Raw genomic sequence first — 13,568 nt, 5'->3', positions numbered from 1 at the left:
TGCACTGGATTATCTTGAGTCCACACTGCCATATAATCCACTTCAGTGTGCATACTAAACATAAAGACAACCATACAACAGACATTCAATACGACTACCTCAACAATTTCTCACCAACACCATCAGACAACGCCACAGCAACGTGTGGCCAGGCACAGCTAGTAATAATATATAATACTCAAATATATTAATTCTATTATAATATAAAATATATTATATTGTAAAATAATAATGTAAGGGGAAGGGGGCTTGGCTGGGACCTCACGCCGTGGCCGACCATCACGAAGGAAGGAAGGAAATCTCATGTATTGTAAGTGTTAAATTATTCTATAATATACTGTAGTATTACAACTATTTATCATTATAATATGATTATATTATAGTATTATTATATATTATTATACCCTTATAATATATTATTATATTATTATCACATAGTATTATATTATTATTATTATTATTATTATTATTATTATTATTATTATTATTATTATTATTATTATTATTATATAACAATGTATTGTAACAGTATAATAATGATCATAACCCGGCGTTGTTCAGGTTCTTTGACCGAGTCAGTGTTTCAATCATCCCAAAGGCCTGAGGTTGTGTCTGAACTCCATCTCCCAGGATCCTCCTCGGTGGCGGAAGAGCGAGAGGCGGGGCGAGTGTGCTCAGAGGCCTCCCGGGTGGGGCTGGGCGCCCTCTCTGGCGGGAGGGAGAACTGCAACTCCCACGGGGCCAGCCCCTCCCCTCCCCTCCCATTGGCTGAGCCAGTCCCGGGGGCTCCGTGTGCCGAGGGCGGGCCAGGCCCATCCTGGGTGGGGGTCCCGGTGTCCCCGGTTGAGGGCGAACTACAACGCCCAGGAAGGAAGGAAGGAATGAAGGAAGGAAGGAAGGAAGGAAGGACGGACGGACAGTCTGCGGCTTCACAGGCCTCAATCGGCCCACGGAAGCCCCGCCCTGCCGCCCGTCAATCAAAGGGGGGAGCGGCAGGCAGCCAATGGGGGTCCTCCGGTGGGCGGGGCGTCCCGGGCTCAGCCAATGGGAGGGGGCGAGGGCGGGCTCCGGGGAAGGAGGAGGACGAAGAGGAAGATGGCGGCGCCTGGCCTGGCCTGAGGCCTGGTCTGTGTCTGTGAGGCGGGAAAGAAGAGGACGGAGAGAGAGAGAGAGAGAGAGAGAGAGAGAGAGAGAGAGAGAGAGAGAGAGAGAGAGAGAGAGAGAGAGAGAGAGAGAGAGAGAGAGAGAGAGAGAGAGAGAGAGAGAGGTCTGTGGGGAGAGGGAGGGAGGGAGGGGGGCTCGCCTGGGGTGCCCGGGGGGAGGCGGAAGGAGCCCGGCCTGCCTCGGGGTGTGAGGCCGCGGAGGGCGAGTGTGAGGCCAGGCCCGTTCTCGGAGGAGGGAGGGGGGAGGGGGGAGGACTACAACTCCCAGGATGCCCTCCTCCCCAGACGGGTCTCCACGGGACGCCTCTCGGGCTTGAAGGTCTCCCCAGTTGTGTCCCTTCATCTGTCTCTCCCGTTGGGTCTCTAGGATCCACCTGCTCTGTTGTTTATGGGATTTTAATACGTTCTCAGCCGCTTTGGGTCCCCTGAGGGAGAAGAGAGAGATATAAATACAGATCTATTATTATTATTATAATATCTCATTATATATTATTGTACTCATTTTACAATATTATTATTATTTTATTATGACACAGCAAACAAGATAGACATGCTGGATTTCGTGTCACAAAATCACAAGTCGAACTCTTCCCAAGTGTCTAGGACTGTGTGATGTATTATTATTATTATTATTATTATTATTATTATTATTATTATTATTATTATTATTATTTTATGACACAGCAAACAAGATAGACATGCTGGATTTCGTGTCACAAAATCACAAGTCGAACACTTCCCAAGCGTCTAGGACTGAGTGATGTATTTTCGGATGATGCGTGCAGATCCCAGCAGGGTGGCCTTTTGCAGTTGGCAGATCGTAATTTTGTCAATGTCTATTGTTTCCAAATGCCAGCTGAGATCTTTTGGCACGGCACCCAATGTGCCCATCACCACCGGGACCACCTGCACTGGTTTCTGTCAGAGTCTTTGAAATTCAATCTTGAGGTCCTGATAGCGGCTGAATTTTTCCTGTTGTTTTTTGTCAATGCGACTGTCACCTGGGATGGCGACCAGTTGTTATTATTATTATTATTATTAAACCAGGCCTGCGTGCACAGCTGGCCATGTTGGGTCTGTGTGCCAAGTCGGGTCCAGATCTGATCTCAGCTGGGTTCAGTGCTTTCTGGCTGCAGGTGAACTACAACTCCCAAAACCAAGGTCCATTCTCACCAACGCATTCTCAGTTGGTTCAGTTGGTGGTGGGGCCAGTCTGTTGTCGGTGGGGGTCGCGGTGCCAGTGAAGGTACTGCAAGTCCCATCATCCGTGGCAAGTGTGGTCCAGATCCATCCTTGGTTGGGTCGACTATGATGTCTGGATGATGGTCAAGTACACCAGGGGGGGGGGGGGAGAGCTTAATCCGACACGGGTTTTGAACTCATGGCCTTTGGGTCAGCAGTGATCTTTTGCTGCTGGCTATTAACCAGTTATGCCAGAACCCAGTCTTTCCCATCCTCCTCCCCCGACCCTCTTCAACCCTCCTCGGGCTGTTCTCTGGGCCTTATGCTGAGAGGAGGGCGAGGCAGGCCGCAGCCGAGTGTGCTCCAGAGGGCTCTCAGGCTCCGCTTCCTTGAGCCATCCTCGAGCATAAGGATGGGGAGGAGGGTGAGACACGCAGTGGCTGGGAGCGCTCCAGAAGGTTCTCAGCTGCTACGTGCCTTCCTCCTCGTATTTTGGCCTGAGGATGCGGCCGGCCACCCTGTCCTTATGCCAAGAGGGCAGGGAACGTGAGGAGGGGGCCAGAGGGAAGCGCCCAGGGGGCCACATCCACCCCCCCCCCCCGGCCTTACTTTGCCCGTTCCTACCTTAGGGGGAGAAAAGTGATATATAGTAGTAAATATATATATATAGTAAATACTATATATGTAGTAAATGAATAAATAAATATAGTCTGCGTTTTGCACAAGCCCTTCCCCTGCCCTCTCGAATCTGATCGTGCCCACTTTTTCCGCTTACTGGTTGGTTGATGTCAGTTGATTATCTCGTTTTATGGCGTTTTTACTTTTTCTCATTTCAACAGTTTTAATTATATTGTTTATTTGTTATATGTTTTACCTTGGAATCCTTGTTTATGCTGGGCTTGGTCCCCATGCAAGCCGCCCTGAGTCACTTCGGGGAGAGAGATGGTGGTGGGAAATAAGAAATTATTATTATTATTATTATTGTGTACATACAATATATAGGTGTCAATATCTATATTTTCCAATTCTCGATCACTTCCTTGTTCCTTCCCTCCTCCTCTCCCTTCCTTCATCCCTTCTTCCTTCCCTTCCTCCTCCCTTCTTATTTATTTATTTGGGTATTCATTTTTCGTGTCAGAATTGAACCGAGGGTACAAGTTGTAATGGATTTGCAAACATAGAGATTTTTTTTTTTTAGAAAAAAACTTGGCATTAATACTAAATTTCTTTTGCGCAGTAGCTGGCCACTTGGAGTGAGTGACTCTGGTGTTGCTGTTTGGAAGGTCCTCCTTTGTGCATGTAGCAGGGCTCAGAATGCATTGTAGTCGGTGGTCTGTGGTTGGCTCTTCTCCACACTCGCATGTTGCGGACTCCACTTTGTGGCCCCATTTCTTAAGGTTGGCTCTACATCCCATGGTGCCAGAGTGCAGTTTGTTCAGCGCCTTCCAAGTCGCCCAGTCTTCTGTGTGCCCAGGGGGACGTCTCTCATCTGGCGTCAGCCACTGATTAAGGTTCTGAGTTTTAGCCTGCCACTTTTGGACTCTTGCTTGTTGAGGTTTTCCTGCGAGTATCTCTGTAGATCTTAGAAAGCTATTTCTTCATTTAAGGTGTTGGCGTGCTAGCTGATACCAGAACAGAGGATGGGCCGGAGATGTCGCTGCCTTGGTCCTTTCATTACAGGCTGCTACTTCCCAGCGGATGTCAGGTGGTGCAATGCAGGCTAACCAGTATAATTTCTCCAGTGGTGTAGAGCATAGACATCCTGAGCCACATCCACTGTTTTAACGTGGTGAGATGTATTCCACACTGCGCATGTGTATTCAGCAGCAGAGTAGCCAAGCGCAAGGGCAGATGTCTTCACTGTGTCTGGTTGTGATGTCCAAGTTGGGCCAGTCCGCTTTCGTATAATGTTATTTCTAGTGCCCACGTTTTGCTTGACATTTAAGCAGTGCTTCTTGTAAGTCAGAATATGTTCCAGCATAACTCCCAGGTGTTTTGGTGTGCTGCAATGCTCCAGTGGGAGTCCTTCCCAGGTCATCCCCTGAGTTCGAGATGCTTGTCTGTTCTCAAGGTGAAAGGCACACGTCGGTGTTTTAGATGGATTAGGGATCAGCTGGTTTTCCTTGTAATAGGCAGTAAGAGCACCTAAAGCTTTGGAGAGCTTCTGTTCAACCATTTCAAAGCTCCCTGCTTGGGCGGTGATGGCACGATCGTCAGCATAGATGAAACTCCGTCCCTTCTGGCAATGGCTGCTCATTTGTGTAAATGTGAAATATGGATGGAGCAAGCACCCTCCCCTCAGGGAGACCGTTCTTCTCTTTCCTCCATCTGCTTCTCTGGCCCTGGAATTCAGCAAAGAGCTCCTTTTTGTAGCAGATTTCCTATGAAGCAGGTTAGGTGGGTAAACGTAAAGGTTTACCCTTGACATTAAGTTCAGTTGAGTCTAAGCCGAAGAGCCGGCGTTGTACGTAGACATCTCCTAGGTCATGTGGCCAGCATGCCTGCATGGAGCACTGTTGCCTTCTCGCCAGAGCGGTACCTATTGATCTACTCACATTTGCATGTTTTCACGCTGCTAGGTTGGCAGAAGCTGGGGCTAACAGCAGGAGCTCACCCAGTTCCTTTGTTGAGAACGACTGTTCCGGTCCTTCCAGTTTTTCTTGCTTCGCTAATCCTTTGACTACTTACCTTATTTGGTTGGCATGATAATATAATTTAATATCTGGGAGACCTAACCCTCCTTCTTTTTGTGGTTGTACAATTTAGTTTTATTTATATATCCACAGAATGCCACTCCCTCCCACTTTGGAGGATTCATAAGTCTTTTCATCGTTTGAGGTTCCATTTAATTTCAGTTTATTTCATTCTTCTTTCAATTGATGTGTTTCCTTTAGAAAAATTGTGTCACCTTTAGATTTAAGAATCTGATTGGTAATCATTTTCTGTTTATAGCAGGAGCCAAGGCCTCAGCAGTTGAGCAATATCACCTTCACCTAATCCACCATTTTGCTTGAATTGTTGTATTTATCTGTTAGTCAGTGTAAAACACAGCACCATATTGTGCCACATTGTCTCCCCCTAATAACAACAACAATAACAACAACAACAACTTTATTTTTGTATCCCACCATCTCCCTGAAGGGACGGCGCCTCCTTCTCCTGGCTCAGGTGAGCGGCCGGGCGGCAAATAGGAGGCTGGCGAGGAGGGAGCCGGGCACTTTTCCCTCAGCGCATCTGCTGGTGGTGAAGCATGAGGACCTCTTCGCCCTCCCTCAAGTGCGGCCTTGTAACTTCAGGGAGGCGCCCGCTTTCATTCAATCACAAGGACTGCAAATGGTGACGCTGCCCCTCAGCAACACCCACCTCCCTCCTTCCCTCCCTCACCCGATATAAGCCAGGGGGGGCTATTCAGCATTAAAAACGTGCTGAAAAAGCCGGCTTATACTTTATATACGGAATTTGTTTGTAGTTCTATCGTTACCATTAGAAACCTTCCATCCATATCTGTCTTAACCATGTGAGGGTGCCAGAGTTTGGGGAGATAGAATACCAGGCTATTTCTTTTGGAAGATCCCTCTGATGCCAGTTCTTCTCTCGGTCGTTTTTGTTTTCAGCCTTACAGAATCAAAGGGTAACATTTCAGGCCATCTGGAGGCCCCTTGAAGGCTTCTTCCAAAAGGCATCCAGGGAAGACCTTTTCTCTCCATGGCTTCCAGTTTTCTTAAGATTTCCTTGAGCCTAGCTAGTTCTTCTTCTGTTGCTGAAAGTCTTCCCCTGGATGGAGGAAAAAGAAGGAAAGGGGGAAGTGGGCAAAGGGGAAAGGAGTTGGCAGGAAGGAGGCTTTGTGGCTGGAGCGGTGCCTGTCTTTGCATCTCATCATGGGCTCTACCGAGGGAATGCATGGCCTGGATGGAACGTACTTCAGCATGGACTCATTTTGTGAAGATCCCAACAAACTTCAATTTGGTTTTGAAATTAGCCAGTTGGAAATGCAGGTCCTTGTGAGTTTGGAAGATTCATTTGGGAAATGTGGCCGGAGTGACCCTTTGAGATGCTGAGGAAACAGAGTTGGGAGTCCCTGTGGCATGAAAGATAACGACACAACCAATAAAGAAATCCTTGTTCCTTTGAGCATTTAGCACAATGCCGGTAATTCACGGAAACCCATGATCCAGAATACGTTACACCCTTGAATGTTGGGAGGAGTTCTTCTGCCTGCCTGCCTGCCTTCTGTTCCTTTAACCACGTTTGGGTCTGACCCAATGAAATGGCTGTGGCCCTCCAATACGGGAAAAGGGTTCAGTCCCTTCCTTTCGTGATTCCTTCCTTCTCTTATCCTGTCCTTCTGTGTTTCCTCCCTTCCATCTTTCCTTTCTTCTTTCCTTTTTCGCTTTGTTTACCTTGAGCCTGAGATATGCGGCTTCATGTCTAACCTTTGGCTTCTTCTTTCTTGACCAGGACGTGAGAGTTCTCTGGAGCCACCCCTGCCGTGATGGGAAACGAACCAGCTTCTAGTCGATATTAAGGATTTTGGAAACCAAGTGTAGTAAGGAAACCAGTCCTCTAGGAAAAAGGATTCCTCTCAAGGGGCTGATCCTGCTGAATTCCTACATTCACTTTGGATTATAGAGTAGAACCATAGAGTCGGAAGAGACTGCATGAGGCACCCAGTCCAGGCCTCTGCCGTGCAGGAAAAGCGCAAAGTACCCCTGACAGATGAGCATCTAGCCTCTGTTTAAAGGATTCCAAAGGAGCTTTCACTATATTTTGAGGCAGAGAGTTCCACCGCTGAACAACTCTTACAGTCAGGACGTTCTTCTTAATGTTCAGATGGAATCTACTTTCCTGTAATTTCAACCCAGTGCTGCGAGTAATCAGGAAGGGAAAAACAAGAATCAAGTGTCCTTATTGGAATTAAATGTACATAGCACATAACACTGTTGACATGGAGGAGAAAGCATATAAATGTATCGAATGTGGAAAGAGCTTTAGTCAGCATGAAAAGCTGAAGAGACATCAAAGGACTCACACTGGGAGAAACCCTATAAATGCCTGGAGTGTGGACAGAGCTTTGCTGATAGTTCAACTCTACGTAAACATCAAAGGACTCACACTGGGGAGAAACCCTATAAATGCCTGGAGTGTGGACAGAGCTTCACTCAGAAGGGAAACTTGTATACACATCAAAGGACTCACACTGGGGAGAAACCCTATAACTGCCTGGAGTGTGGACAGAGCTTCACTCAGAAGGGAAACTTATATACACATCAAAGAACTCACACCTGGGAGAAACCCTATAACTGCCTGGAGTGTGGACAGAGCTTTGCTCATAGTTCAGCTCTACGTAGACATCAAAGGATTCACACTGGGGAGAAACCCTATAACTGCCTGGAGTGTGGACAGAGCTTTGCTCATAGTTCAGCTCTACGTAGACATCAAAGGATTCACACTGGGGAGAAAACCTATAACTGCCTGGAGTGTGGACAGAGCTTTGCTCATAGTTCAGCTCTACGTAGACATCAAAGGACTCACACTGGGGAGAAACCCTATAACTGCCTGGAGTGTGGACAGAGGTTTACACAGAAGGGACACTTACATTCACATCAAAGGACTCACACTGGGGAGAAGCCCTTTAACTGCCTGGAGTGTGGACAAAGCTTCACTCGTAGTTCAGACCTATGTAGACATCAAAGGACTCACACTGGGGAGAAACCTTATGACTGCCTGGAGTGTGGACAGAGGTTTACTCAGAAGGGAAACTTACATTCACATCAAAGGACTCACACTGGGGAGAAACCCTTTAACTGCCTGGAGTGTGGACAAAGCTTCACTCATAGTTCAGGCCTACGTAGACATCAAAGGACTCACACTGGGGAGAAACCCTTTAACTGCCTGGAGTGTGGACAGAGCTTTACTCAAAAGGGACACTTACATTCACATCAAAGGATTCACACTGGGGAGAAACCCTATACATGCCTTGATTGTGGACAGAGCTTCACTCATAGTTCAAATCTACACTCACATCAAAAGACTCACACTGGGGAGAAACCTTATAAATGCCTGGAGTGTGGACAGAGCTTCTCTCAGAGTTCAAGTCTACGTTCACATCAAAGGACTCACACTGGGGAGAAACCTTATGACTGCCTGGAGTGTGGACAGAGGTTTACTCAGAAGGGACACTTACATTCACATCAAAGGACTCACATTGGGGAGAAACCCTTTAACTGCCTGGAGTGTGGACAAAGCTTCACTCATAGTTCAGGCCTACGTAGACATCAAAGGACTCACACTGGGGAGAAACCCTTTAACTGCCTGGAGTGTGGACAGAGCTTTACTCAAAAGGGACACTTACATTCACATCAAAGGATTCACACTGGGGAGAAACCCTATACATGCCTTGATTGTGGACAGAGCTTCACTCATAGTTCAAATCTACACTCACATCAAAAGACTCACACTGGGGAGAAACCTTATAAATGCCTGGAGTGTGGACAGAGCTTCTCTCAGAGTTCAAGTCTACGTTCACATCAAAGGACTCACACTGGGGAGAAATCTTATAAATGCCTGGAGTGCGGACTGAGCTTTCCTCAGAGTGGAAATTTACGTTCACATCAAAGAACTCACACTGGGGAAAAACCATAGAAATGCATGGAGTGTGGACTGAGCTTTTCACGGAATAAGGTTATACATAGACATCATAGAATTCAACCTAGAGGGAATGATGTTAATTGACCCCAGAGTGTCATTCTAACATATACAAAAGCAACTCTTGCACATTTTGGAAATTCAAGCTCAAAGTTGGGACATTTCATCACATGTGGTGTATTGTAGAAAGATTGAACTAAAATATGTTCCATTCTGGAAGGAAACAAGGTTACATGAAACTTGTGATGACCCATGGGCCTTGTAGTCCTGCTCAGGACATGGTAATTCCTGATGAAGATGAAAACTTGGGGTTTTTACCTTCCCAGTCTGAACTGGATTCCTCTCAGCCAGATCTTTCCCAGGCAGATCTGGGAACCTTGCACCTGCAAGAAAGTTGTCTCCCAGAAGTATGTCAAACAAGCCCAGAGCCTACTTCTCCCGTATTCTTGCGCCGGGAGTTTTGTAAACAACAGAGAGGTTTGGAAGCTGCTTCGCGCAGGAGTGCGAGGATAGCAGCCAAGAATTCTGCCAATTAAGTCTCCTTTTTCGTGAGAATCCTTAAGGAGTCAAACATCTGGTCTCAAAGATTAGCTTTCGTTTCTGGTTCCCAGAGAACTGCTTCGGCGGGAAAAGTTAGACTCTATATAGGTGATTTACCCGCGAAGTAACTTCGCGGAGTCAATTCGTCAGCCTACGGAGCGAGTTGTGTCTGGACAGCGCGCTCCGGTTCAAGCCTCGCTCCTGCTCAAGCCTTGCCTTGCTATCCAGCCTTCGCCTTGGTTCCCAGCCTTGTTTATCTACGGACTTTGCCTAGTTTCCCAGGATCAATCCTTGCCTTGTTCCACGGATTTATCAAGTTATTCCACGGACCTTGTTCTTGTTCTTAGTTACCTTTGTTCCACGTTCAAGCCTTGTTCCAAGTATCAAGTTATTTTCTAGACTCGCTCAAGTTTCCTGGACTAAAGGACCTTGTCATCTCCCCTCACTTTGCTTGTCAAAGTGAGTGTTTCGGTTATTGGATTACAACTTTGGACCTTAATATTTCATACTGGACATTATTTCCTTGGACTAATTTTGACCTTTCCTGAAAGGTCTGCTTCTGGACTATCTTTTACATTTGCTTTTACTAACTTTATATATTTCCTTAATAAAGATATTAGATAGAATCTGGCCTCTGCGTATGGTTATTGGTGCTCTGTAGCCTGGGTCGTGACAGTTTGACTCCGCCACCCTAAGCACCAATTAACCTCGGCCAGAATGTCTACCGGAACCGTGCCCGGTGGGCAGCCACTGAGCTACACCATCAGCAAGGACGAAGTGGATCGCATCCGCGACAGACTCAACGCCCAGGATGGAGAAATAAAGGGCTTGCGGGAGCGCGGAATCCGCCTCCCGGCCATGGCGTTGCCTACCAAGTTTACTGGAGAAGCTTCTAAGGTTCATGTTTTCCGTCGCCAATGTCAAGCATATCTAGAGGCCCGTGATGCCGAGTTTCCCCAAGAAGACATCAAAGTGGCGTGGGTTTACAGTCTTCTAGACGGGCCAGCGGCCAATTGGGCGACGGCACTGTTCGACCAAGCCTCTCCACACCTAAGATCAGCGCAACACTTCTTGGACCACCTCAAGGAGACTTGGGGAATCGAGGACAATTTGGAGGCAGCCGGTCACAAACTCCGTCGCCTTTTCCAAGGAGACAGACCTATGTCTCAGTATATAGCCGAGTTCCGAGTGCTGGCCCACAACACCGGCTGGAACGATGTAGCCCTCAGAGGACAATTCCGGGAGGGTCTCAACATTGAAATGCTGGAAGAAATCTCCAAGGTGGATCCTCCCCAGACCCTCGAGGCACTCATTGATCAATGTTTACGGGCTGAAGTCATGATTGCCAACAGGAAACAGTGGGTTCGAGGCCAGGGCAGTAGAGCCGGGGCAAAACCCCCCGCTCCCGCCAGCGTTCAGCCACGTCCAGTGTGGAGACCCCCACCGCCAACCCCATACCCCAGAGGAGGCGAGGAAGTGCCGATGCAGTTGGGCAATGTGCGTCCCAGACTAGATGCCGCCGAGAAGGCCCGTCGTCAACGCTTAAACCTCTGTTGGTACTGCGGGAACGGGGGCCACTTCGCCAGAGAGTGCCCAGCCAAAGGGAAGCCTGCCGCCCGTCTTGCGGCGGCGTCTTCCACGGAGACGAAGGCGTCTGAGCCGACTGGCACACAGCCGGCGGGGGAAGCCAACGACCGGGTGTAGAGAGGCTCGCCAACCCGGTCAAAAAATCCATTCAAGAGCCGCCAACCGGGGTCCTGTTCCTTCTCGTGGTCACATTATGGTCAGCAAAAAGGGGACCCGTCATGATCCACGCCATGATAGACTCTGGAGCTACCAACAATTTCATTGATAGAGAGTATGCCGACTCTCTGGGATTACAATATCATGATTTCAAGAATGCCCGTGTGGTGCAAGCCATAGACGGCCGCCCCCTCAAGACGGGCCCCGTAAGTCAGTGGTCGGAACCCACCAGGATGTGGATAAGGGAACATATGGAAGAGATTTCCTTCTTTGTTACCGAGGTTCCCCATTTCCCTGTGATTTTGGGAATCCCATGGCTGACTCTCCACGACCCTAACATCTCCTGGTCCAACAGAGAACTGCAGTTTGCTTCACCGTACTGCCAAAACCATTGCCTCGTAGCCAAGGTCTGCCATGCCACGGACACCGAGCCCATCATCACCTTGCCAAAGAAGTACTCCGAGTATTGGGATGTATTCAATGAGAAAGAAGCCGAAAAATTACCCCCACATAGACCTTATGACTGTGCCATTGACTTGGTGGAGGGGGCCCAGATCCCGCGAGGGCATCTCTACTCCCTGACTGAACCAGAGCAAGAAGCTCTCAGGGAATTCATAGAGACAAACCTTCGCAAGGGATTCATCAGACCCTCTCAATCCCCAGCCGCCTCCCCAGTGATGTTTGTGAAGAAGAAGTCAGGAGAACTACGCTTGGTGGTGGACTACAGAGCATTGAACAATATCACCAAGCGGAACAGCTATCCCCTGCCCTTAATCTCGGATCTACTGGATCGGCTTCGAGGAGCCAAGGTTTACACCAAGCTGGACCTTCGGGGGGCTTACAACTTAGTTCGCATCAGGGAAGGGGACGAGTGGAAGACCGCCTTCCAGACCAAATTCGGATTATTCGAGTCCCGAGTTATGAATTTCGGTTTATGCGGAGCTCCCGCAACGTTCCAGCATTTTGTCAATGACATTTTTCAGGACTATCTAGACAGGTTCTTGATAATCTACCTGGACGATTTTTTGGTGTTTTCTAGATCACAATCAGAACATGAGAACCACGTCAAAATGGTGTTACAACGATTGCGGGACCATGGACTTTATGCCAAGCTGGAAAAATGCGCCTTTGATCTACAAGAGGTAGATTTCCTTGGTTACCGCATCTCGCCTCTAGGGCTTTCCATGGATCCAGCCAAGGTTTCAGCAGTATTGGAATGGCAGGCGCCAACTAACAAGAAAGAGGTGCAGCGGTTCTTGGGGTTCGCGAACTATTACCGCAAGTTCATTCCAGATTTTGCCCGCTGGTCCGACCCCATCACTAGCTGCATCCGTGGAAAGCAGCCTTTCCGCTGGACTGATCAAGCAGAGAAAGGGTTCCAGCAACTAAAGAAACTATTCACCTCCCAGCCAATTCTACAGCACCCAAATCCTGGAACCCCTTTTGTTGTGCAAGCGGACGCCTCAGATGTGGCAATTGGGGCTGTACTCTTACAACCGGTGGGAGATCACCTCCATCCCTGTGCCTTTTACTCTCGTCAACTAACCACACCAGAAAGGAATTACACCATTTGGGAAAAAGAACTACTGGCCATAAAGGCAGCCTTTGAAACTTGGAGACATTGGCTAGAAGGGGCCAAATTTCCCATTGAAGTCCACACTGATCATCGTAATCTAGAGCATCTAAGAACTGCCCGCAAACTAAATCAGAGGCAGCAACGTTGGGCTTTATTCTTCGAACGTTTTGACTTCCAGATTCATTATGTGACCCCAGCCCAGACCAAGCAAGCAGACGCCCTGTCACGTAAACCAGAATACGCTGCAGGACGCAAGGAGACCTTTGAATCCCAACTACTACAACCCGAGAACTTTGCCACGCTCACAGTGGGGAACACCAAATCCATTCCCCTTGGTTCTACTTCCCCTACTCCAGGACCCCTCTGTGCTCAAGAAATCAGGGCTAGTCAGCAAGCAGATGCCTGGGCGCAGGACCAACTTCGCCAAGGTCTGCATTTTCCCTTTTCGCTTAAGGATGGACTGCTTTGCTATAGAAATCATGTTTATATCCCACCCGGACCGGGCAGGGAAAAAGCGCTTCGTCTGTGTCATGATTGCAAACCAGCAGGACACTTCGGACTATTTAAAACCATGCATCTGATCCTAAGGGATTTTTGGTGGCCCAAGATCCGCAAGGATGTGGAAAAATATGTCAACACCTGCCCAGTATGCCAGCGCTCCAAGATACGAAGGGAGAAGCCCTCAGGGCTTTTACACCCCCTTCCTACCCCATCTCGCC

At 48.2% G+C, this 13,568-nt stretch overlaps 1 protein-coding gene across 1 annotated transcript; it reads left to right on the top strand.

Annotated features, from left to right (window-relative positions):
• Positions 1 to 6,223: 6,223 nt before the first annotated feature.
• Positions 6,224 to 9,218, top strand: LOC134294862 (zinc finger protein 658B-like). The gene is made up of 2 exons (XM_062966637.1): positions 6,224 to 6,261; positions 7,382 to 9,218. Exons 1-2 carry the CDS (start codon positions 6,224 to 6,226, stop codon positions 8,985 to 8,987), a joined length of 1,644 nt encoding a protein of 547 aa, XP_062822707.1. The 3' UTR covers positions 8,988 to 9,218.
• Positions 9,219 to 13,568: the final 4,350 nt, after the last annotated feature.

Source organism: Anolis carolinensis, unplaced genomic scaffold, assembly GCF_035594765.1.
Source record: "Anolis carolinensis isolate JA03-04 unplaced genomic scaffold, rAnoCar3.1.pri scaffold_26, whole genome shotgun sequence".
Classification (NCBI taxonomy): domain Eukaryota; kingdom Metazoa; phylum Chordata; class Lepidosauria; order Squamata; family Dactyloidae; genus Anolis; species Anolis carolinensis.
Note: the sequence above shows the minus strand (reverse complement) of the source record. Positions and strands in the feature narration are given on the sequence as shown.

Excerpts from the sequence above, each read along its gene's own strand:
- LOC134294862 (XM_062966637.1), top strand. The coding sequence starts at position 6,224 with ATGGGCTCTACCGAGGGAATGCATGGCCTGGATGGAAC. Across the intron at positions 6,262-7,381 it reads ATGCATGGCCTGGATGGAAC|GAAACCCTATAAATGCCTGG; the intron begins GTACTTCAGCAT and ends CTCACACTGGGA.